Source organism: Bufo gargarizans, chromosome 1, assembly GCF_014858855.1.
Source record: "Bufo gargarizans isolate SCDJY-AF-19 chromosome 1, ASM1485885v1, whole genome shotgun sequence".
Classification (NCBI taxonomy): Eukaryota; Metazoa; Chordata; class Amphibia; order Anura; family Bufonidae; genus Bufo; species Bufo gargarizans.
Genome location: NC_058080.1, coordinates 723,878,353 through 723,905,120, shown reverse-complemented (window position 1 = coordinate 723,905,120; position 26,768 = coordinate 723,878,353). Strand labels below are relative to the sequence as shown.

General features: G+C 44.9%; 1 protein-coding gene across 1 annotated transcript in view; it reads left to right on the top strand.

Moving 5' to 3' along the window:
- MTMR6 (myotubularin related protein 6) overlaps positions 1 to 26,484 on the top strand; it is a 68,080-nt gene extending 41,596 nt beyond the window's left edge. Inside the window, exons 9-14 of the mRNA XM_044292667.1 lie at positions 4,500 to 4,625; positions 5,955 to 6,004; positions 8,989 to 9,189; positions 23,420 to 23,554; positions 23,641 to 23,767; positions 24,605 to 26,484. Coding sequence (XP_044148602.1) covers positions 4,500 to 4,625; positions 5,955 to 6,004; positions 8,989 to 9,189; positions 23,420 to 23,554; positions 23,641 to 23,767; positions 24,605 to 24,859 — 894 coding nt within the window. The 3' untranslated portion in view covers positions 24,860 to 26,484. The remainder of the gene's footprint in view (positions 1 to 4,499; positions 4,626 to 5,954; positions 6,005 to 8,988; positions 9,190 to 23,419; positions 23,555 to 23,640; positions 23,768 to 24,604) is intronic.
- The last annotated feature ends 284 nt before the right edge of the window (positions 26,485 to 26,768 follow it).

Genomic DNA, 26,768 nt, shown 5'->3' with positions numbered 1-26,768 from the left:
AAATACTAATGGTATGTTTCTGACCACTTATCGCTATGTGCTCAGCGGCATGCTCTAGGTGCTCAGCGGCATGCTCTAGGTGCTCAGCGGCATGCTCTAGGTGCTCAGCGGCATGCTCTAGGTGCTCAGCGGCATGCTCTAGGACCGGTGCTCAGCGACATGCTCTAGGACCGGTGCTCAGCGACATGCTCTAGGACCGGTGCTCAGCGGCATGCTCTAGGACCGGTGCTCAGCGGCATGCTCTAGGACCGGTGCTCAGCGGCATGCTCTAGGACCGGTGCTCAGCGGCATGCTCTAGGACCGGTGCTCAGCGGCATGCTCTAGGACCGGTGCTCAGCGGCATGCTCTAGGACCGGTGCTCAGCGGCATGCTCTAGGACCGGTGCTCAGCGGCATGCTCTAGGACCGGTGCTCAGCGGCATGCTCTAGGACCGGTGCTCACTGCACTGATATCGAGGAGAGACAAAAACATTTCTGCTTTTGTACTGGTGATTGGAAAGGTTAGAAGCACCCGGTCTCTCACCGATTTTATAAAACAAAAAAAACATTTGACGAGTCACACTTGCAAAATTGGAACTCTTCTCCAAGCAAGTTAGGCTACTTTCACATCAGCGTTTTTTTATTAGTTTGTGTCTTAGTTATTGCTAATAAGCATTTATAAATGAATTGGCAGCCGTCTGCAATAGTTCCAGATGGGGATTACCAGTTGGGGGAGGTGGGTGTCTGACACTGGCAGCACTGATTGGATAGTGTCAGACAGTGCAGGAACACGCTTCCCCCAACTGGAAACGTCTGGTTGGATCTGTATTGCAGGCTGATGGCATTGTCACCATTTTTGCAATATTGGTTTGCTGTCAGTGAATAAGAACACTTGTTTGCATGCAGAAGCTGAAAACCCCATGTATAACCTAATCCCGCTCTCAGCTTGGAAGTGGAGTCCATTATGCATAGTAGCGATGGTGCAGAGTAAAATTGCAGATTCATTCCTGTCGAATGCACTTGCCCCTTTAAACAACTGATCGGCGGCATTGCCGAGTATTAGACCATCACTGATCTGATATTGATGGCCTATGCTGAATATTTTGAAGCCAGAATACTCCTTTCTAGGGGCACTGGGTTTTTATAAAACTTTTGATATGTCATAGAGACATATCAAAAGTTTTGATCGGTAGAGGTCTGAGTGCTGAGACCCCCACCGATCACTATAACAAGGAGAGAAAAGTGCTGTCTCTCATCAAGGAGACTCTCATGATTCTCACTGACTTCTAATATTCTTAAAGCATCACTGAGTTTTTCTAAAACTTTTGATACTTCATCGAGACATATCAAAAGTTCTGATCAGTGGGGGTCTGAGTGCTGAGATCTCCACCGATCACGGAGAAGTGCCTACATATCTCTGCAGGAGACTGAATCGAGTCAGGCCTATAGACTTTCTTTTGAGTCCATCTTGCTTGCTCTCCTGCAGTGAGGAGAGAGAGCATGATATGTCAGCACCTCTCTCTCCTCGTTCTAGCGATCCTAGGGTCTCAGCACTCAGACCCCACTGATTATAACCTTTGCTGTCTCTATGACGTAGGAAAATTTTTCTAAAAACTGAGTGACCCTTTAAAATTATTAGACGTCAGTGTGGTCTGTATGAATGGACTCCCCATGAGCATATGGTCGTGGAAACCTTTTGATGACCTCTAATATTCTCATATTTACAGTAGGGTGTACATAATATGTATAATAGGAAATGGATGATTACTATTCCTCAGATACCCGCAGCAGTGTTACTGACCACCGATAGCTGTCCTCGCTTCTGTTGTACTGTGGCCATTTAGTCCCCATCTAGAATATGATGGAAAATCCTCCATAAAGTCTCCTGTTTAGCGCAAGCCGTATTGAGACCCCCAGGAAATAATAAAGGGTAGCACACGTCCAGTGCGCAGTGTGTGCCTGTCAAATGAAGAGCTATGTGGGGCTGTGCTGGGAAATGAGATGGATTACTTATTATTCCAGGCGGAGTAGCCAGGGCTTTCATGTCCCCTTCAGTATGTACGCCGATACTGAGGAGGAATGTGATGACTGTTCACTGGTGTCAGGCGGGGGCTACGCTCGTCCCTGCCTGGAATGACAATTAGCGAGAGAATGCAAGTGCCCCTCTGCTGGCCTCTTCTCTCTATAGTGATGACGTTCTCACACTTCAGGGATAGAAACACATCCGTATATAGCAGTTACAACAGTTTTTTTTAGATATTTTTAACCAAGATTTTACTGTTGATAGCCCATGCTTAGGATAGGCCATCAATATTTAAAGGGGCTTTTCCAGGATTTTAATATTGATGCCCTATCGTCAGGATAGGTCATTAATATTAGATCGACGGGCTCCGACAACTGGTTGAAGAGAAGGTCGTACACTGTGCAAGCGCAGCCTCCCTTCATTGTTTAACTGCTTGCCGTCGACATCTGAGCAGTGTAATTACAAGTAGGGATCGACCGATATTGATTTTTTAGAGCCGATACCGTTAACCTGTGAACTTTCATGCCGATAACTTATACTGATATTCTGTACATATTCATTTTTGAAAAAAATGTTGAAAAAAATTCCTACACAAATCTGCTGTTAAATAAACATGTTTTATAATATAGATCTAATGCAAACAATTACACCCAGAGCTTTCTTATAATATATAGCGCCATATCCAGCACCACCACCCCTCCCCCCTCACTGACTGCCATGGCCTGCTTGCTTATTATCAATTAGTATAGTTGATTTAATAATTTATAATTTACATTTATTTAATACTAGTGCCAAATGCCAATTTCCACCACCCCTCCCCCACCTCAGTGACTGACTGAGTAACTACTCCAATAATCAACATAGTATTAGATGGAAGAAAATAAAATTCCCTTTTTAGTAGACCAGAAGAAAAGTCAGCAATTTGGCAAACCAACTGGGCTGGCCCACGGCCCTGCAGCCACTCCTCCAGACAGCACTACTTCCGGGCCGGGACTTCAGCTCCCGTTCACTTCTTGGACTGCTCTGTAGTATTCAAGTGTATAGGAACGAGCACGGACCGCAGCCTTCTCTTCAATCAGCTGGGTGCCGATCTGATATTGATGACCTATCCTGAGGATAGGTCAACAATACTAAAATCCTGGAAAACCCCTTTAATCGATAGGGGTCTGACACCTCACACTGATATGCTTTTTTAGGGTGGCATTGGAACTACCCAGCCCCATCCACTTTGTGGCGCGTTGAGCTGGTTACTGCAGCACTCCTCCCATTGAAGTGAATGGGACCAGGTCCGCAGTAACCACTATAAAATGGATGGTGCTGTGTAGTTCCATCACTCACTTCTGGAGCTACCACAAAACAGAGGATCGGTAGGGGTGCAGGGTATCAGATACCTGCCCATCAGATATTGATGTCCTGTCCTGAGCATAGGCCATCAATAGTAAAATCCTGGACAATCTATTACTAACCAAGCTACATCCAGCCCTGTACCTCACATGGATCCAGAGATCTCCACATTCGTTTCTCCAAGTGCTCTGCTAGATTTTCTTCAGGCTGACCGCTCAGGAGGCGTGTCTGTTCTCTGGGAGCATGTCCTTTCTCAGCGGGCACGTCCTTTCTTCTGTAGCGCGTCACAGTTACTGCCACAGCATCTAACCGTAAATACAGATGATGGAACTGAGGTGGATGGAGAAATAGGGAAGAGAACAAACAGCAGGTGGCGCTATGCAGATAGAATTTATTGAATAACTCAGTTTTTCATTGAAAAATCTGGGATATATTTTATGTGGTCTATTTTGGACTTCAGGACACTGCATTTTTTTTTTTTTTTTTTTTTTTTTTTTTTTTTATCTCCAAATTAAAAAAATATATATATTTTCCATCAACAGTGTTTTTATCTGCAAATTTAAAAAAATTTAATATTTTCTATCGACATAGCCATAGGAGGACTTGGTACATATACCCCTGAATGCCCAGTAAATGTCAGTTAAAGGGGTTGTCTCACTTCAGCAAGTATCATTTATCATGTAGAGGAAGGTAATACCAGCCACTTCCTAATGTATTGTGAGTGTCCATATTGCCTCCTTTGCTGGCTGGATTCATTTTTCCATCACATTATACACTGCTCGTTTCCATGGTTATGACCACCCTGCAATCCAGCAGTAGTGGTTATGCTTGCACACTATAGGAAAAAGTGCCAGTCTCTCTGGTGGCCGGGACCGTGGGAGCGCACACAGTCTAATGTTTTTTCCTGTAGTGTGTAAGCACGACCACCACAGCTGGATTGCAGAGTGGTCGTAACCATGGAAACAAGCAGTGTATAATGTGATGGAAAAATTTATCCAGCCAGCAAAGGAAGCAATATGGACAATCACAATACATTAGTAAGTTCCTTGTATTACCTTCCTCTACATGATAAATGCTATTTGCTGAAGTGAGACAATCCCTTTAATGAGTTACTTTGTGCTTATATTCAGGGCCTTGTCTTTCTCTCCCTCCAGGCTATACATGATGATAAGACCAGCGTGCTAGTACATTGCTCTGACGGCTGGGACCGCACCTCACAAGTCTGTTCACTGGGATCTTTATTACTTGATCCGTTTTACAGAACCATCAAGGGATTCATGGTAAGTCCAGCACCACCTATTTTATGTTGCCACCTAGAATAACAAGTAGAAAAGAAAAAATTGGGTCACGGAGCCTGAAAGAATAATTAAAGAGTCCACGCTTAGTAAAGGGTTGCCTCTGTCTCTGCCTTCCATGGCCAAGATGGGAATAACCACAGCAAGCTCCAGCCAGAGGAGTCTGTTAACGGATGTGGCTGATCCTCCAGCCGCTCCGATATTTCCGTAATTCCGGCCACCCTGGGCCAGCGCTTCCTGTGGTTATGCCCATCTCTGTCATGAAAGACCAAGATGGGACAACCCCATAAAGGCACTTGGTGACCAGTCTTATTTTTGGCTCAGTGAGAAGATAAGAGTTAGGGCTCGGTCACACGAATGTTTTTTGCGTTCCATATACAGAACTATTCATTTCAATGGTTCCGCAAAAAAAAAAACGGAATGCACTTTTTATGCATTCCGTTTTCGTATTTCCATTTTTCCGTTCAGTTCGTTCAAAGATAGAACATGTCCTATTATTGCCCGCAAATCACGTTCTGTGGCTCCATTCAAGTCAATGAGTCCGCAAGAAAAATGGAACACATACAGTACTCCGTTTGTCTTCCGTATCCGTTTCGTTTTTGCGGAACCATCTATTGAAAATGTTATGCCCAGCCCAATTTTTTCTGTGTAATTACTGTATATGCCATACGGAAAAATGGAATGGAACTGGAAACACTACTGAAACAAAAAACGGATTCGTTAAAAACATCCCGCAGAACACTGAAAAAGCCATACGGTCATGTGAACAAGCCCTTACGCTGTGTGTTGAGAGATGTGGGACATTTCTATTGATAGCTTATTATTGCACGGCACTTATTTTGGGCTAAAAAGATTTAGTTTAGTTACAATGTTCAGCCGTTTGCCCTCTGCAGCCTTCAGGTCTCCCTGACTCTGTAGACTGTTCTTTCTACTTCACACTGAAATCCGTCAGAGAGCTGCTCTGATGGCTCAATCTGTAGTCATTACCTCTTCGCTCATAAACACTCATTTAAGCTGCAGTCTTATCAAATTGGTCCTAATTTAGCCTAAATGAGTGTTTATGACCTTTTCGGGGACCAGGTGATAACGGCTAGTGGTGGAGCTGTCAGATCAGCTCTCTGGTGGATTTCAGTGAGAAGGAGAAAGAACAGTCTGCAGTCAGCGAAGGCTGCAGAGGACAAACTCCTGAACGTTTCTAATAAAGATCAATTGGAAAATGCTTCTGAGCCCAAAAAAAGTGCAATGGAGTAATAAAAAAAAAAAGGCACCAAAGGTATCGATATGATCTTCATTATACACTGCTCTTTTCTGCAGGTCTTAATTGAGAAAGACTGGATATCCTTTGGGCACAAGTTTGCAGACAGGTAAGTAAAGTCATGCCATCTTCTAAGCGTTGCGGTTTAATTCACGACTGTTTCAAGCTGCATTCAGTGAACTAAAACATTTTTGTGTATATTACAAGACTGAACATCCTGACACAGTTACAGAACTCATTCACAGACTTTATCTCTTTGTCCCTTGAACATAAGGTGATCACGAGGTGAGAGCCCCAGCAGCAATCAACTGTTATTTGCTGGGCAAGCGGGGAGAGTGTTTGGTTGCAGCGCCACCACAGGGGAAATGAAGAATTACAAAGCTCCCATTGTAGTCAGTGGGTCCATGTAATGTGTGTTGGCTCCTTCGGAGAGAAAGGAACCCTTCATAGCGACTGACAGATAAGACACCCACTTCTGCTAATTCAGACTGACCTGATAGGATGTTTTTAAAGTAGGGGCCTAAGACTACTTTCACACTTGTGTTCGGTGCGGATCCGTCTGGTATCTGCACAGTCGGATCCGCACCTATAATGCAAACGATGGTATCCGTTCAGAATGGATCCGTCTGCATAACAGCTTTTTCAGATCTGAGTTTTCAAGATCGTGAAAACGCAGATCCGACAGTATATTCTAACACAGAGGCGTTCCCATGGTGATGGGGACGCTTCAAGTTAGAATATACTAAGAACTGTGTACATAACTGCCCCCTGCTGCCTGGCACCACCCGATCTCTTACAGGGGGCTGTGATCCGCACAATTAACCCCTCAGGTGCCGCACCTGAGGGGTTAATTGTGCGGAGCTCAGCCCCCTGATCGGGTGCTGCCAGGCAGCAGGGGCCAGACCCCCCTCCCTCCCCAGTATTAAAAGCATTGGTGGCCAGTGCGACCCCCCCCCCCCCCCCTCCCTCCCCAGTATTAGCATTGGTGGCCAGTGCGGTCCCCCCCTCCCTCCCCAGTATTAAAAGCATTGGTGGCAGTGGCCACGGGCTAACAACCCCCCCATCATTGGTGGCAGCGGAGCGGCATTTCCGGTCGGAGTGGACGCTACTGCAGTCCTGGCTGCCATGGTTACTTAGCTTATACTTACCTGCGCTCTCTGTGGCCGGCCTGCGCTCCTCCTACTGGTAAGTGACAGGTCTCCTGCAAGCAGCGTTTGGGTGTCCGTCTCCTGAGCGGAATGGAGGCGGAACGGAGCCAAACTGATGCATTCTGAATGGATCCGCATGCATTGGGGATGTACGGATCCGTTCGGGGCCGCTTGTGAGAGCCTTCAAACGGATCTCCCAAGCGGAACCCCAAACGCAAGTGTAAAAGTAGCCTAAGACTACTTTCACACTGGTGTTTCTGGCCCAAAACGGATCAGTTTTGCCCCAATGCATTCTGAATGGATAAGGATCCGTTCAGAATGCATCAGTTTGCCTCCGATCAGTCTCCATTCCGCTCTGGAGGCTGCTTGCAGCCTTTTGATGTCCGTCTGACAAAACTGAGCCAAACGGATCCGTCCTGACTTACAATGTCAGTCAATGGGGACGGATCCGTTTTCACTGACACAATATGGTGCAATTGAAAACGGATCCGCCTCCCATTGACTTTTAGTGTAAGTCAAAACTGATCCGTTTGCATTATCATGAACCAAAAAAAAAAAACGGATACAAGCGTTTGCATTATAGATGCGGATCCGTCTGTGCAGATACCAGACGGATCCGCACCTAACGCAGGTGTGAAAGTAGCCTAAACCAGTTATGCTTCATTTACATGAAGTGATCACCTCTGCTGTATCAGGGTGAGCGATGGCTAGTGCTATCACTCATCCTCATAGAGATTCATTGTTTCTAGGCAGCAGATCACTGTTCACACAGCACGATCTGCTGCCCTGAGGTATTCAACAAAATGAAAATGACTACAGATCGTTATCAACTGTTTGCATGAGCAACAATCGAGGAAAGCTGAAATTGGCGGACATTTTTCTTACGCTTATAGGATATAGCAGTAGAGAACTAGACGCTCTGCTAATTAAAATACAGGTTCACTTTTGAGCAGTGAAATAATTGCAGCTTTTATAGTGTTTGGGAGGGGGCAGGGAATCGGAGCCAGTTTCCCCAGTGCAACGAGAGACGAAAGCTGCTGACTGGTGCTGGGATTTCCTGCTCTGAGTGAGACAGGTAGAGCTGCTTCATTCGGTTTTGATCACAGATGTTATTTTTAAAATGTACAGAGAACATGATGTACCGAAATATTGATGAAATATATAAGTAGAACCTGATGATTTTGCAGTGGTACAGAATAGTCCCCTTGCATAATACATGAAAGACTGGACTAATACAATATTAGTGTTTTAAAGCGTACCTGAGTTTGCATAATGGCTGTGCTTCTTTTTACACAGTCTTTGGCTGTGCGGGCATGCTGGGAGTTGTAGTTTTGCAACAGCTGGAGGCACACCGGTTGGGAAACACTGCTCTAGAGCTCACAGAACACATAAGAAGGGGGAGGTCACACTTAGGCCTCATGCACACAACTGTATGTATTTTGTGTTCCGCAAAAAATACAGATGACGCCTCCACTTCCTCTCTGCCGTCTTCTGAGTCTCTGTTACTAGGGACGGGTCTTGCCTGACAACAGGCAGTGGACTGCAGATCAGGTGGAAGTGAGACCCCTAGTGGCCATTACTTTACAGCTTTTTTTTCAGGTGGATGCAGGCAGATTTTTTAAATGAAGTGATTTTATAAATTAGCTTTTTACGCCATTCTCTATTAAATGAAATTGTATGAAAGTACAGGGACTTTATTATAGGGAAAATGTTGAATAGCAATCAGTATGGCCGCTGCTGTGTGCAGACCATCCTGGTTACACAGTGATAGATTCCTGTGTCCCATAGTGTGTTATAACTAGGAAGACTTGCTATTCAGTATTCTCGGTAGGTTGGGAGATTACCTTTTTCTAACCTGATCAGCCATATTGGTTGGCATCTAACCGCCATTGTTGTTATGCTGCTTGCAGTCTTGGAAATTGAAGAACTATGTATTTGGTTCTAGGTGCGGACAGCTGGACAGCGACTCCAAGGAGATCTCACCGGTGTTCACGCAGTTTTTGGAGTGCGTCTGGCATCTGACCGAGCAATTCCCTCAGGCCTTCGAGTTCAGCGAAGCTTTTCTACTCCACATACATGAACATGTACATTCCTGTCAGTTTGGAAATTTTATTGGAAAGTGTGAAAAAGAGCGGGAAGAACTAAGGTTGGTTCTTACTTAAAGGCGTTATCTCATGATTGATGTAAAAAATGAAAATTGAACACCGTATAGTACATGACAATCTCTATCTAAAGGGCACTTTTACACTAGCGTTTTTCTTTTCCGGCATAGAGTTCCGTCCTAGGGGCTCAGTACCGGAAAAGAACTGATCAGTTTCATCCCCATGCATTCTGAATGGAGAGCAATCCGCTCAGGATGCATCAAGATGTATCAGTTTAGTCACTGAACGGCGTTTTGGACGGAGGAAATACCGCAGCATGCTGCAGTATTTTCTCCATCTAAAATACCGGATCAGTTGCCAGAATACCAGATCCGGCATTAATTTACAGTGAAATGTATAAGTGCCGGATCTGGCATTAAAAATACCGCAATGCATGCGCAGACCGGTGAAACTGTGTAAAAAAAATAATAGAAACTGATCCGTTTGTCCGTATGACAAACAGAGAGATGGATCCGTTCTTGCAATGCATTTGTGAGATAGATCCACATCCAGATCCATCTACAAATGCTGTTCAGCGACGGAACTGCTTGCCGGATCACTCTGCCGCAAGTGTGAAAGTAGCCTAACAAAGCTAGAACCAGCCCTGTACCTCACATGGATCCAGAGATGTCCACATTCATTTCAATTGTTCTGCTAGATTATCTTCAGCCTAGCAGCTCAGGGAGTGTGTCCTTTTAGAAATTTTTTCGTGGCACAACCCCTTTAAAAAAAAATAATCCTACCTCTCAATTTTTCCGTATGTTTACAGATGTAGTAGTGCTAAACTTGTCACTGAACTGCTCTGTGAATTTCCTATAGGAAACCACATATCAGAGATGGTGTTTGCATTGCGAATTGTGCCAAATGACAAAGTTAGCACAGGCTCTTCTGTATCTGTGCCTATAAACTCATGTGCATATCTTTATTCATAGCATACCCATACAGTTTAGTGGTGAACTTTCATCCTTTATCGTCATGTCGTTTTATGAATTTTTACATCAGATCTTTTTTTTATTGAGTTTTTATAACATCCAAAAAGGACAGTAAGGCTACATTCACACGTCAGTATTTTCCTATATCCCGATTTTCGGTCCGTTTTTTGCGGATCCGTTGTTCCTGAAAATGTTTCCGTATGTCATCCGTTTTTTGCGGATCTGCAAAAAACGGAAACATGTATAAATTTCAATAATCAAATAAAGTTGTTTGGATTTCTTTGAAAAAGAATTGAAAAAAAAATAAATAATAATTTGTTGTGTGTTTCCAGGAACGGATTCCGCATAAAACGGATGACATATGGAATGACATCCGAATGTCTTCCGTTTTTTGCGGATCCATTGACTTTGTATTGTACCAGGATCCGAATTTTGCGGAAAAGAATAGGACATGTTTTATATTTAAACGGACATGCGGAACGGAACAACGTGCTGTCCGATTTTTTTCCAGGACCCATTGAAAATGAATGGGTCCAGATCTGGTCCTGATCTGTTCCGCAAAAAACGGAACAGATCAGGAAAGAAAAAACGGACGTGTGAATGGACCCTAACAACCCCTGTGCCAAAGCACGGTATTCCAGAATACAACAAAAGAATATCAAAAGTACGATATTTCACATTGATATTCCCCTAAACTCGCAACCCTTAACACACACACCCCCTTTCCCCTGCAGCAACCACCAGCAAATGAGAAGAAAGAAATCTGTCAGTAGTCCCTATTATTCTATAGAAGGTGAAATCTCTTTAGTCATTCAATACACTGAGATTGTGTGCTTCCAATTCCACGGGCAGACAATCCATAATATTCTATCCATGTCTGCCATTGATCAATATATCTTTTTTTGTGTTCCCCTTTTGATGAAAATTATTTTTTCTAACTTGAGTAGACTCGAGATTCTTTTCATGAGGGCGCAGAGAGCGGGGTCCTCCGGCACTTTCCACAGAGATGCTATTAGTGTTCTAGCCTGGTATAACACCTTTGCTATTGCCATTGTATCACCGTCGTGCAGGGGTAGGTTGTCCACATATCCCAACACACATGTTAAGGGATTCTGTGGTAGAGAGACCTGGTAAACTCTTCTGAGTTCATTCATCAATACGGACCAAAAGACAGCTCCAAAAAACGTGTAATAAACCTGCCGGGGTTCCTGCACATTGTGCACATTGGGGCGTGTCACGTACCCCAATTTTATGTAAAAAAAAAAAATGGGGTATGGTACACTATGGAGTAAAAACAGTTGAGATCCACGGTGTGCAGGACTGATGGACAGAGACTTAGTTTGTTGTAGCACCCATTCCCAAACATGGAGAGATCTCTCCCCAACATCCTTTATCCATGAGTTCCTGACTTCCTGTAGACACGGGGCTTGTACAGCGCAGAGATCAGCCCTTTTGTGGAGAGAGCAGCTTTCAATAAGTCATATGTAACACATTTAGTTGGGAGAATAGATCTGAGTTTATTCTGGGCCTGCAAGGCATGCCTAACCTGAAGGTATTAGTAAGATGGGTTGTGGGGTATCTGGAACGCCTCCTGCAACTGGGTGAATGATTTAAGAACCTCATCCCTATACAGATGGCATGTGATCGCCAAGTATCAAGTTGTGATAGTTCATACACCTCCGGCAATCTGGCGTTATTCCAAAGAGGCGTACATTGTGTACTGCCCTCTATTCCCAGCTCCTGTTCGCCCCTATCCCAAACTCTGTACACCAGCTGAAAAATTGGCCTTCCTATTCCAGCCAGTTGAAAAGCATCTGTCTCAAGTTTTAGAAAAATGGGACCATAACCTACCACCTTCTGGATGATATTGGCATTAGAATCTACAGAACTGGATGAGCCCCACCCAGCTTCATGGATACCACTACTCCTAAATACTGAAATGAGGTGACACACAGTAATTCCTCCATTACGGGGACCCCATGCTGCTGCCAAGGGTCTACTGGCATAAGAACCGACTTTTCCCAGTTAATGTGCAGCCCTGCGTAGGCGCTAATAGTACGTATAGTGGACATAGTATCCACAAGTGAATCAGCAGCATTTGCAAGAAATATTAACCTATCATCGGCATAAAGAGCTATTTTTTTCCTCCCTATGACCGTGCCTAAAGCCCTCTATAGCCATGCTTCCTCGAATCTGGGCCACCAGTGGCTCAATAGCTATGGCAAAGAGTAAGGGGGGGAAGCGGACAGCATTGTTGTGTCCCCCTACCCAGTTGAAAGATTTTAAAAGTGGAACCATTAACTTGCATACATGCCTGTGGTAGTGAATATAATAACTGCGCCCATCTAATTAGGTCCAAACCCCATCTTTTTCATGACTCCCCATAGGAGGCCCCATTCAGTGCTGTCAAATGCCTTAGCGGCATCTATTGACAATACCACCCGGTCTCCCGCATTGTCTGAGGCTACCAGGAGGTTCAGAAAAAGTCACCTAGTTCCTCTAACCGAAGAGGGGAGTCCAACTGTACCTGATGTTCTAAAGATAAAGCAGGCAGAGATATCCCCTCTAGGTAAGTTTCTATTTCTTCTGTACTAGCCATAGGCCGTGAGGTATATAAATTCATATAGTAGTCTTTAAAGGGGTTGTCTCATCATGGAGAATGGGTGCATATCACTTGGATATGCCCCCATTGTCTTATAGGTGCGGGTCCCACCGCTGGGACCGCACCTATATTGAGAACGGAGCCCCGCAAGTGAAGGAGGGCTCACTGCGCATGTGCAGCCGCCCTCCATTCATTTTCTATGGGGCCGGCGAAAATTTCCGTCAGCCCCATAGAAATGAATAGGAGCAGGGCTGCGCATGCGAGGTACGCTCCCATTTACTTCTATGGGACCAGAGTCCTCCAGCCACCACCTTGCAGGGCTCCGTTCTCTATATAGGTGCGGGTCCCAGCAATCTTAAAAGATTGCTCTTTTTCCCTTGTTTTAGACTTAATACTCACTATACCCTTCATAATCACCCCCCGCAAGAACGCCTGTAGGGGTTGAAGTGGATCCCACATTTAAGACAAAAAATTCCCTCAATGAGGCAATCAACGGATCGCGGGGAATAAGTCGCAGCCAAAATGGGTTTACCTTCCAAGCAGTACGCCGTAGCAATGGGGAATAGGGAATCTGCAGGGTAACTAAAAGTGGGGAGCGATCAGAAGGGGTACGAGTACAGTACCTTACGCCGGAGACCCAGGGCAGAAGCTGTTCCGATCCCAGGGCTAAATCAATACGAAAAATGGAGCTATATGTACTAAATTGGCAGAAGTAACTTCACTTATTGGGGTGTCTTATGCGCCAGTTCCTGTAGGAGTAGGCCAAAAGTAGTGATAGTGCGACCAGTGCCCATTAGGGCTCATTGTGTTCAGTCTGTCTATCCACCGTGTTTCACACTGCAGGAGCTTTCTGTCTAGGTTGCCACCTCTGGGGCCTATGTGTAATTTTTCTATCCCCCAAAACCGCAATACTGATGTTTTGTTCTCATGTACATATTTTATGTGTCTTGCGATTGGGGTGTCTTTACCCGTTTCGATAGCACTTAAGTGGCCCAAAATGCGACATCTCAGCTCCTGCGTGGTCTTGCCAACGTATAACAAGGGGCAAGGGCACGATGCTATGTATATAACCCCCGTAGTTTTGCATGTAATCAGCTCTCTGATATTATATTCCTTCCCGTCTCCAGGATTGGTGAATTTTTTGATACGGGGGATATATTTACAAAATGAACAGTCTCCACATGGAGTTGAGCCACTATATTTTGCCCTCAATGACGTATTTTCAGTTTCTCTTTCTTTCAGATGGCTGTGAACAAGTTGGTCCTTCAGATTGGGACCTCTCCTGTAGGTGACACTTGGATTTGAGGTGAGTACTGATTTTAAATCTCTATCTGTCTGGATAATATGCCAGACAGATAGAGATTTAAAATCTGTACTCACCTCACATCCAAGTGTCACCTACAGGAGAGGTCCCAATCTGAAGGACCAACTTGTTCACAGCCATCTGAAAGAAAGAGAAACTGAAAATACGTCATTGAGGGCAAAATATAGTGGCTCAACTGTCAGCACTGGCCACGCTGATCAGTGAGAAGTAGCATGGAGATGACCATATATTTAGTATATATGTGTGTGTGTGTGTGTGTGTGTATGTGTGTATGTATATATATATATATATATATATATACACACACACATACACCTACTATCTCATAATCAATTTCTGTCTGTTCTTTATGTACGGCAAAATGACTGGACCGATCTGCACCAAATTTGGCACACAGGTACATCAGGTGTCCGGGAAGGTTTTAGACCGGGTCTCGGCTCTCTAGGACGTACTGTTCCTGAAATATATATTTTTTTTAATGTATTCGCCAATAGGAGCTCGCAGCTGCACTCACATTCTAACTGCTATTCACACCGTCACATGACCCTTATTGTCCATTAGAAGCTCGCAGGTCCTTCAGTCTTGACACACACAGTTACACCAGGTTTCTATAACAACTCAGCCATTTATCTTCACTGTTAGGGTGCAGGGTGCTCTGGAGGTCACTGTTAACAGGTAAGGTACTATGGATGTCACATTTTAAGGGGGCAAGGTGCTGTGGAGGTCTTATATTAGGGGGGTTTGGCGCAGTGGGGGAAGGGGGGGTCACTGTTAAAGGGGAGAGACCCTGTGCAGGTAAATCTTAAGGGGGTGGGCTGCTGTGGAGGTTACTGTTAAGGGGTAGTTCGCTGTGGAGGGTCACTTATAGAGTGCAGGCAATTGTGGAGGTCTGTATTAATGGGCACGGTACTGTGGATGTCGCTGTTAAGGGGGAGGGTTGCTGTAGAGGTCACTTTTAAGGGGATAGGTGCTGTGGAGGTCACAGTTAAGGTGGCGGGGTACTGTGAAGGTCAATGTTGAGGGAGCATGCCACTGTGCAGGTCACTGTTAAGCGGGTGGGTACTGTAGAGGTTACTTTCAAGGGGGCGTGCCACTGTGGAGGTCACTTTTAAGGGACTGCCACTGTATAGGTCATTGTAAAGGGGGCAGGGCACTGTGGAGGTCACTGTTAAGGGTACGGCAAACTTTGAAGGTCACTGGTAAAGGGGCAAGGTCCTGTGGATGTCATTGTTAAGGGGGCAAGCCGCTGTGAAGATCACTGTTAAGGGGGCGGAATGCTGTAGTGGTTCAGTGTTAAGGGGACGGGCTGCTGTTGAGAACACTGTTAAAGGGGCGGGGTGCTGTGGAGGTCGCTGTTATGGGGAATACTGTGGATATTTTTTTAACCTCACACACAAACATTAAATTAAATAGTGGAAATATACCCATGCGAAGCCGGGTCATCCTGCTAGTATATATACAAACCGGATTCCAAAAAAGTTGGGACACTATACAAATCGTGAATAAAAACTGAATGCAATGATGTGGAGGTGCCAACTTCTAATATTTTATTCAGAATAGAACATAAATCACGGAACAAAGGTTTAAACTGAGAAAATGTACCATTTTAAGGGAAAAATATGTTGAATCAGAATTTCATGGTGTCAACAAATCCCCCAAAAAGTTGGGACAAGGCCATTTTCACCACTGTGTGGCATCTCCCCTTCTTCTTACAACACTCAACAGACGTCTGGGGACCGAGGAGACCAGTTTCTCAAGTTTAGAAATAGGAATGCTCTCCCATTCTTGTCTAATACAGGCCTCTAACTGTTCAATCGTCTTGGGCCTTCTTTGTTGCACCTTCCTCTTTATGATGCGCCAAATGTTCTCTATAGGTGAAAGATCTGGACTGCAGACTGGCCATTTCAGTGCCCGGATCCTCCTCCTACGCAGCCATGATGTTGTGATTGATGCAGAATGTGGTCTGGCATTATCTTGTTGAAAAATGCAGGGTCTTCCCTGAAAGAGATGACGTCTGGATGGGAGCATATGTTGTTCTAGAACCTGAATATATTTTTCTGCATTGATGGTGCCTTTCCAGACATGCAAGCTGCCCATGCCACACGCACTCATGCAACCCCATACCATCAGAGATGCAGGCTTCTGAACTGAGCGTTGATAACAACTTGGGTTGTCCTTGTCCTCTTTGGTCCGAATGACATTGCGTCCCAGATTTCCAAAAAGAACTTTGAATCGTGACTCGTCTGACCACAGAACAGTCTTCCATTTTGCCACACTCCATTTTAAATGATCCCTGGCCCAGTGAAAACGCCTGAGCTTGTGGATCTTGCTTAGAAATGGCTTCTTCTTTGCACTGTAGAGTTTCAGCTGGCAACGGCGGATGGCACGGTGGATTGTGTTCACTGACAATGGTTTCTGGAAGTATTCCTGAGCCCATTCTGTGATTTCCTTTACAGTAGCATTCCTGTTTGTGGTGCAGTGTTGTTAAAGGGCCCGGAGATCACGGGCATCCAGTATGGTTTTACGGCCTTGACCCTTACGCACAGAGATTGTTCCAGATTCTCTGAATCTTCGGATGATGTTATGCACAGTTGATGATGATAGATGCAAAGTCTTTGCAATTTTTTGCTGGGTAACACCTTTCTGATATTGCTCCACTATCTTTCTGCGCAACATTGTGGGAATTGGTGTGTCATGAGGGTGTCAAGAGCCACGTCTGACTCCGTTATACCCGGGGTCAGGAAGTCGCAGCGGGTGGCTGCGCGCTCTATGTCTAAAGATCACGTTGTTTCTTAGTGATTGTTTTCTGTGTTTGCCTTGCAATCCTTTTTGTCTCACTCAGGGATCCGTAGCTTCTCCTCCTCAGCTGTTTCTTGTCTGCCACTCCCAACCTTCTTATATTCTCCTCTCACACTTCTCTAGTTGCCAGTTATAGAGCTTCCTGCCTGGACATCTATACTGACCCACTGGAGCTGTGAATCCTGGTTGTTGTTCCAGAGTGCTACCCTCCGGATCCCTGTTGGGCTTTTTGTTGTCTCCTGTTGTCGCCCACCTGGGATTATATGTTTAGTCTGTATTGTCTGTCCTCCCCTTGGTGTTTTCCTTTAGAGCTAGTGGTGCGGACTAGTGTTCCCACCGCCCTGTTCACTATCTAGGGCTCATCTTAGGGAAAGCCAGGGTTTTAGGCACGTGATCGGCGTACGGGTGAGGAACCCGTCTAGGGACGTCAGGGCAGCCAGGTGCCAGCCGCAAGGTGAGTCAGGGGTCACCACCTTCCCTCTCACTTGGGCAGGGCCTTCCTCTTTCCCTCCCTCTGTGTCACGTATGTGATAGTCACGCCGATCGTGATATGGTGATCCTCTACCCATCTTGGCTTCTGAGAGACACTGCCACTCTGAGAAGCTCTTTTTATACCCAATCTTGTTGCCAATTGACCTAATTAGTGTTAATTGGTCTTCCAGCTCTTCGTTATGCTCAAATGTACTTTTTCCAGCCTCTTATTGCTACTTGTCCCAACTTTTTTGGGATTTGTTGACACCGTGAAAATTTGAATCAACGTATTTCTCCTTTAAAATGATACATTTACTCGGATTAAACGTTTGATCTGTCATCTACGTTCTATTACAAATAAAATATTGACATTTGCCATCTCCACATCATTGCATTCAGTTTTTATTCACAATTTGTTTAGTGTCCCAACTTTTTGGGAATCCGGTTTGTATAAAGATACATTTCTGTCTGTCTGTTGTCTGTCTGCTCTTTATGCACGGCCAAACAACTTGACCAATCTGCACATAGGTACATCAGGTGTCCGGGAATGTTTTAGACTGGATCTCAGCTGTCTAGCATGTACTGTTCCTGAGATATTCCCCAAAAAATTAAATATGGCACGTCACATGACCTGCATCAACCAATAGAAGCCCGCAGGTCTTTCACTCCTATCCCAACTGCCATACACACAGTCACATGACCCTTATCAGCCAATAGAAGCTCGCAGGTCCTTCAGTTTCGACATATGCACACAGTTTTACACCAGGTTTCCATAACAACCCAGCCATTTTTCTACACTGCTGTAGGTCACCTTTAAAGGGGCAGAGTGCTGTGGAGGTCACAGTTAAGGGAGCAGGCTGCTGTGGGGGTCAGTGTTAAGGGGTGGGGTGCTGCAGAGGTCACTGTTGTGGTGTGGTGAAAATCACTGTTAAGGAGACGGGTACTCTGGATGTCACTTATAATGGGACGGCCTCTGTGGAGGTCACATTTATTTTATTTTTTTAATCAGATATTTTTTTTAAAACAAGTATTCAAGATACAGGAAAAAAAGGGATGAGTATAGACAATCAAATTTGGCATTCAGAAAATTGTCAAGACTTTTTCCATAATTGACATCCATATTTCAATAGTGAAAGCAAAAGAAAAAAAATATACCCTTTCAGATGTAACCCAAAATAAAATAAAGTCCGGCCACCAACAAGCGCTCTCCCCATAGAAGTGAATGGGAGCACATGAACGGCCGCTGCTCCCATTCACTTCTATGGGCCCAACGGAAATAGTCGAGCCAGCGCCCAGCTATTTTAGGCGGCCCCGTATGCGCAGTACGCCCTCCACTACTTTCGGGACTCCGTTTAAGAGATAGTTGCGGATCCAAGCGATGAGACCCGCACCTATCGAACAATGAGGGCTTTTCCCAGCAATATCCCCCATTGTCTCAGATGAGACCACCCCTTTAAAGCAGAGAGATATGTCTACCATGACTAGAGTTTTTGGTGCCGTTTTTTGCCATTTTTAAACACTTTGTATCTTCTAGCACTATAGATGAGTCTTCTCCATTGTTATTCCACGGAAAGCCCAAAATTGTGTGTATCCGTGGATCCCGGCAGCAGCTCGGTGCATGGTATAATGGATCTATCTGTGACCGATTTGGGATCAGCACAGTTACAGCCTCATGAGTCTCCGTGATGTGACCACATGGCCTTTTAGTCATCACATCTATCTTATCACATTCCTTGTTTCTAGATGGCGGGGCTGATTGGCTCCATTTAGAATGATTAATGTCCCTGTTTTGACAATTGCCATTAATTAGGCTAATGTGCGATAACGATAGGTTTCTGGATTAATCAAGGCTCAGATTAAGGTCGCGCTATCCCTGCAGGAACAGGCTAATAGTTAATTAATTGGATGATGATTATGGCAAAATTAAAGGAAAAGCTTTACATAACCAGCAAATAATATACATCTACACACACACACATATACATTCTGACGCTATATTGAATATCTCCTGTAATTGGGTGAATAGATTAGAGCTAGTGCTTTTATTTTTCAGAATAAACATATGTTTTAAAGAATTTTTTATTTTATTTTTGTTAATTTCCATGTCCCTATCTACTATGCTTTTGTGGCTCTCTGGACACTGAGCCCCATAACAGGCTGACACATCCTGTTCTGGAGATATCTCTTCTCAGCAGTCATCTCATTATCATTACAGACAGGATTACAATTACAGACAACATTTCTAGATAGATACGGATCCGGCATTCATACAGTTGACAACCACAGCTCAACTTTTCCCTTATCCTGCACAATGAGGTTGTTTTGGCGGCATGTACATGGTTTTGTGCAAGCCCCATTCAGAATTAAGGGTTTCTCCGAGACCAAAACCTCCTTTTGGTATATGCAGGCTGGGTGCAAGGCTAAAAAATGTTTAAAAATGACTCGCCTGTCACTGTAACTCCAGCGCCAAGATCCCTTCTCCTCCACTTTCGGTCCTCAATGGACCAGAAGACCAATCAGTGGATGATGTGTGCAGGCCTGGTCGCCGCCACTGCTTAGGCCTCTGATTGGGTCTATCACTCAACCTGCACATGTGAAAAGGGGTTCCTAGTCTTGAACCCCTTTAACTAGTCCGTCTTAGCGACCACCAACCCGGCTTCCCATAGAAGTGAATGGGAGCATACTGTGCATGACCGGCCACCGCTCCCATTCACTTCTATGGACCCAACAGAAATAGCCGAGCCAGCTCGGCGGCCCCATAGATAATGAATGGAGGGTGCACTGCGCATGTGCAGCCGCCCTCTATTCATTTTCTCAGGGCTCCTTTCTCAATATAGATGCAGGGCCCAGCAGTGGCAATGGGGGCATAGGTGCAATGGGGGCATATCCTAGCGATGTGCCCCCATTGTCTCAGATGAGACAACCCCATTAGCTTGATCTACATCAGGGATCAGCAACCTCCGGCACCCCAGCTGTTCTAAAACTACAACTCCCAGCATGCTCCATTCACTTCTATAGGAGATACAAGAACAGCCAAGCAAGTGTGAATTCTGGGAATTGTAGTTTCACAGCAGCTGGAGTGCCGAAGGTTGGTGATCCCTGACCTACATGATAAATAGCATTTGCTGAAGTGCGACAACCTCTTTAGCACATCACTGTCTTCCTGCATGATGAGAGCTGTGCTGCATTCCTAGGGGTGCGTACATTTATAAGCAACCAACAGAATTATGAATGCAGCTCTGAACTGTAATATAGGCCGCAAGTCCGTCTCCGTGCAAGAGAAGTAATGTAATAGACTTCCAGAGTAAAGCCTCATGCACATGACCGTGGTGTCCGTGTTGCGGTCTGCAAACTACGGATCTGCAAAATACATTGACATCAATAGGTCTGTGGTCCGCATTTTGCAGACATATTCTTTCATTTGAGGAACAGACACAGGGATGCGGAAAGCTCATGGGGGACCTGTGTCTTTTCCACAACCACAAGTCTGTTCCACAAAAAGATAGAACATGTGCGATGTACTTGGCCACAAAATGCAGACCACGGACCCATTGAAGTCAGTGGGTCCACAAAAAATGCGGGTGCAACGCGGACGGTATCTCCGTATTTTGTGGATCTGCAATTTGCAGACTGCAAAATATATACAGTCGTGTGCACAAGGCCATACTCGTGTATTTCTGTATGTTGCATCAGTATAGGCTATATGCTGTATATTCCATGGTGAATGAGGATATTGTTGGAAAAACAAATCCTTTTTTTTAGCTTTTTTTTTTTCTTGGTTATAATAGATTACTGTTTTTGTAACACCTGTGTGAATTGCCATCTAGAGTTCAGCTACATGCGGTGGTAATTGTCACAGTGACCCAGTATCAGCCAGCGTACAGACAGAAGAGCGCGATTGTCTATAATGAGGCCTTTGACAATGCAGGAAGGATAATTCGGTCTTTATGACCCTGCCCAGCTGCGTACACAAAGCTCTTCTCTTCATATAATCAGACTGTAATAATCTCCAGGGTCCCTGTCAATTACCTTTTTGAAAAAAAAAAAAATAGATTTTATAAACAGTATATTATAGCTGCTCTTTATTAAAGGGAATGTGTCATCAGATAAAGACCTATTGTTTGAATCAAGTTTTATGTTAAAGGGGTTGTCTCATATCAGACAATGGGGGCATATCGCTAGGATATGCCCCCATTGTCTTATAGGTGCGGGTCCCACAATTGGGACCCGCACCTATATCAAGAACAAAGCCCCGAAAGTGGTGGAGAGCGCAATCGCCCTCCATTAATTTTCTATGGGGCCACTGAAAATAGCCGTGCGCTGGCTTGGTTATTTCCTTCGGGCCCCTAGAAGTGAATGGGACCGGTGGCCAATTCTCGGTGCACTCCCATTCACTTCTATGGGGAGAGCACGGAGTCCTTCAGCCAGCACTTTGCGGGGCTCAGTTCCCGATATAGTGTGGGTCCCAGTGGTGGGATCCGCACCTATAAGACATAGGGGGCATATCCTAGCAATGTGCCCCCATTGTCTGTGATGAGACAACCCCTTTAACATAAAAAAAAGATCAAACAATAATCTGACGACACATTCCTTTAATAAAGAGCATTATATCGGGAACTGAGCACCGCAAAGTGGTGGCTGGAGGACTCCTGTGCTCTCTCCATAGAAGTGAATGAGAGTGCACCGCGCATGACCGGCCACCGCTCCCATTCACTTCTAGGGGCCTGAAGGAAATAGCCGCGCCAGTGCTTGGCTATTTTTGGCAGCCCTATAAAAAATGAATGGAGGGCAAGTGCGCCCTCCACCACTTTCGGGTCTTCGTTCTCGTGGACCCCGCACCTATAAGACAATGGAGGCATATCCTAGCGATATGCCCCCATTGTCTGAGATGAGACAACCTCTTTAAACATATTTTTTGAGAATGTTTTGGTGCTTTATTTTAATTTTCCATGTTCATATCTATATTTAAAAAAAAAAAAGGGAAATCCTGCAGTTTTCACACTGGTCATTAGACTAAAAGGAGTTTTCTGAGACTTAAATACTGATGACCTATCCTCTGGATCCCCGCCGGTCAGCTGTGTGAGAAGGCAGCGGCGCTCGCAGTAGCTTCTCGCTGCTTTCCCTAGGCCAAGTGACAACACATTGATCAGCCGCATGGCCTAGGAACAGCTTAGCCCCATAGAAGTGAATGGAGCTGAGCATGATACCAAGTACAGTCTCTATACAATGGACGGCGCTGAGCTTCGTGAGCAAGGAGAAGGCCATGCTCACAGGAGCACCAGTGTCTTCTCAAACAGCTGATTGGCGGGGGTCCTGGGTTATCAGTATTAAAATGTCAGAAAACCAATTTAAGCTATGTCAAAACCTGCTGTTCTTTGAGAGCAGCCACACGGGCCATAGACACAATGAACAGGAGGGGACCTCATTGACTTCTATGGGAGAGTTGTCTAGACATGCTCTGTAACTATTGTGAATAGTGGATCCTGTGTAACCTATACATTCTGTCTATGATGATTATATGATGGCTACTGAATACATAACAGGAAGTCTTGACATATTGTTAGGTCTAGCGGTCTGTGTAGAGAATAGGGACCTGGGCAATTAAAACAAAAATCATTAAAGATTCTAGAAAAACATGTTTAACCCAAAAAATGTTATTTAAACAATAGGTTATTTTCTCATGACTTCTTCGGTGTCGGGGGCAGCCAATGGCAGGTGGTGATGGGGAAGAGCCTCTCCAGCGTCACCCTCGTTGCTAGGAACCCCCGTCCCCGGCTGCCATCCCACCCCCCAAGACCGGATGTTTTCATCTGAGCACTGGGGAAAAGCAGCGGCAGCGGCGCGGGGAATCAGGTAAATAGAATCCGTGTACGGGGCCCAGGCATATGAGGGGATGAGGGGGCATTTGCAGGTTTGGATAACCCCTTTAAATATCAGGTACTTACTGAAAACCATGCAGTTTCTGTGGTGCAGTGGTGGTCCTACCCACTGCTGCACCAATACCATTACATGTGACGCTAACCTAAGTGTTGTCTGCAGGTTTGGTGTATGGTCATGGAAGTAAATTCCTTGTAGGATAATTTTGCCTCAACATCTTAATTCTGCAGATTAAAGGAGAAAACGCATTCATTATGGACTCATCTTCTGAGCGAGCAGAGCAAGTATCGGAATCCAATATTCGACTTGCGTTCCTTGAAGACCCAACCAGTTCTGGAACTAAACAACGTCTCCTTCAACTTCAAGTAAGCTCCTTTTTTTTCCGTCCATATGTCACATTCCACGTAATTATTACATAAATATCATCTGTGTTCCTCTTCACTATACGCAGGTTTTGGAGGAACATGTATCACCAGTTTGACCTGATGCTGCACCCCAGGCAGTCTTTCCCCAATCTTCTCGTGAAGATATCTTCTGAAAACAAGGACTTGGAGGATGAACTGAAACAACTTCAGCTGGTAAGGGTCATGTCATTCTAGATCCCTGTTCTTGTAAGGCTAGGGCTCAGTGGTAAGTTCTGGTGACACGATTACCCCAATGGTACCATTATTGGTTACTACAGTCTTTCCCTACTAGGGGAAAAGTCATGGGTGACTTGTGAAACTCACAATAACTCTTAACGTGTTGGATTTTTTTCAGTTGTTTTCCTCAATCTAGCAAAGCTGGGTGACCAAGGTTAAAATTCTGCAATTTTTAGGTGACTTTTTAACCCTTGTCTTTGCAGACAGTGATATTCCTGTATATTGTGTGTACAATTTGCACAATTACTGTAAGGAAAAAGCTTGTGAATCTGTCTATCTCTATGTCTGTCTGTCTATCTCTATCTGTCTCACCAGGTTTCAGACTTCAAAATCCAGTTTTGTGACAACACCATTGCTACTTTTTTTAGTCACAGCTGGCGATTTTATGCTGTCCTCACAATTTTACCTAAAAGTGGCCATGGGGGGCCCTGGAACATTTATCATTAATTACACTAGAAGCTGGCGTAAAGAATATCTGAAATCTATGGCAGCTCAGAGATGCCGTACATTTTCGTCTAGTGCACAGACTGTCGGAGAAGGCATTTAATTGATGACTAGGCCTGCTTTTTGGTGGTGCAGGGCCCATCAAGACTGTCGAAGCGCCTCTGGTTTGATAAATCGGAGCCATTTTATTTTTTACTTAGTCTTTATACATGACCCCTTTTCGTTGATTCATTCTCCATGGTGCCCTCAGATTGTATCTTTTATACATGAATGTTAATTTGTTTTTAATAATCTACTTTTTATTGTGTTCTTTTTAACGTTCTTATGTAGAAAATCAGTAACCTTACAAAAGGAGGAGAATATGCCGGCATCAGCTCCCCTACCAGCCATGTGTCTCCCAAGCAAAAGGAGTCTTCAGGTTACAAGAAGGAAAAAGTTCTTCACCCCCTGCAGGACCCTAAACAAATCCTAGAGGGCAGTACAGCAGAAGACAACCGCTATACTGACTACTCAGAGGAGATCACCAAAGCTGAGCCCTCCATTGTCAGCCTGGAGTTCGGAGTTGCAAAAATGAGAGTTAGTTAAAGTACAACTACGTTGAAAATGCCTCGTGTATGTGACGCCCATTGGGTGCAGGGAGCGCCTCTGTCTTGCTTATGACATAGCATGGATAGTGATTGTCTATGTGAGAATGAGAGGAAGAAGGTAGGAAAAGTGTAGGGTGAATAGTAGGAACCTGTGAGGAGGTCTTAGAGGGCTCGTTATAGGATGATGATGCTGCTACTATACAGGATCAGATAAAGGAATGGTATACTGTATACGGTAGGGCTCAAATGTTGCTTGAAATTTCAGACAAGTGAACTATTACATGTGTAGATAATAAATCTGTTGGTTCTAGAGAGACACTTTAATGTAAAATATATGTTCTATTTAACCAAGTTCTCCTACTTATTTTTGTGGAGCCATTTTGAGGGCCCCTGGCAAGTACCTCTGGAGTGTGTTTCACTTGTCCGGCTAGAGTATATTTTATATCCGCGTTATGTCGTTTTAACGGTAACATAAGTGCATTCACTTGTCAAGAAGGGTAACTTTATAACATGTCTGTAATATAGTATACATATATAGGCTAGAAGTCGTCTTCACACAGTCCTGCATCATTCATGGAGACCACTGCTGTGTATCTGGAAAACATTAACGTGATTGGCCCATCTCGCTCCTTGGTGGCATATCGCCAGCATATGCAACCATTGTCCGGTAGGTGCGGGTTCCACCTCTGAGACCCCCACATATCTCTAAAAAGGGACCCGGAAAGTAAAGGAGAGCGCACCGCATGCTCTCCATTCACTTCTAAAGGAGCGAGCGCACTCAGCTATTTCCGGAATTCGCAAGCGCGGCCACCTCCCCATTCACCTCTATGGCAGTTCTGAAGTTAGCCAAGCCAACGCACTGCTAATTGTGGCACTCCCATAGAGGTGACTGGATGGTGGCTGAGCTTGCGCAGTGCGCTCTCGTTCATTTTGGGGGCCCTGTTTTACAGATAGATGTGGGTCCCAGTGGTGGGACCCGCACCCATCGAACTGGTGACATATGCCACCAAAGTGCAAGGTGAGCCAACCCCATTACAGATGTTTCATTTCAGTTTTGGTAAGCCAGAAGTCTTACAAGGTACAATGTCTAAATTTCTTCTGGCTCGTCTGTAGGATTAAGGTCAGTAAGTAATCTAAAAGTCCTCTAACTCTAGCATATCGGGACACAGCAAGACCTTCCTAAAATAGATCAAGCCTCTAAATGTCTCATGAGGACAATTCCTATCTGTCTGGACCCCTTCTCTAAGCCAGAACAGAGAGCCACTATGTAAGAGCAGCTCCCGCTCTGGCTTGTTAAAAGGGTCCCCTGACTATATGCTGTTGGGAAACCCCTGCAGTGCTACCACTGGGGAAATAAAGTATTTACAGGGTGCCCATTAAAATCAATGAGCTGTCCATGTGATTGACGAACGTGTCCGGTCCTCCAGAGAGAAGGATGCTCTTTATAAACAATCTCTGCTTTGGCTTATAGAGGAGAGTCACAAACTATTAGGATATGTGAAAATGTATCTATAAGGGTACTTTCACACTAGCGTTATTCTTTTCCGGCATAGAGTTCCGTTCTAGGGGCTCAATACCGGAAAAGAACTGATCAGGCATATCCCCATGCATTCTGAATGGAGAGAGATCCGTTCAGGATGCATCAGGATGTCTTCAGTTCAGTCTTTTTGACTGATCAGGACAAAGATAAAACCGCAGCATGCTACGGTTTTATCTCCAGCCCAAAAAACTGAAGAGTTGCCTTTTTTCCCATAGGAATGTATTCGTGCCAGATCCGGCATTCAAAATACCAGAATGCCGGATAAGACCTTAAAAAAGGTGATCAGTCTTACAAATGCCATCAGTTGGCATTCGTTTTGCCAGATACGGCAGGCAGTTCCGGCGATGGAACTGCTTGCCGGATCACT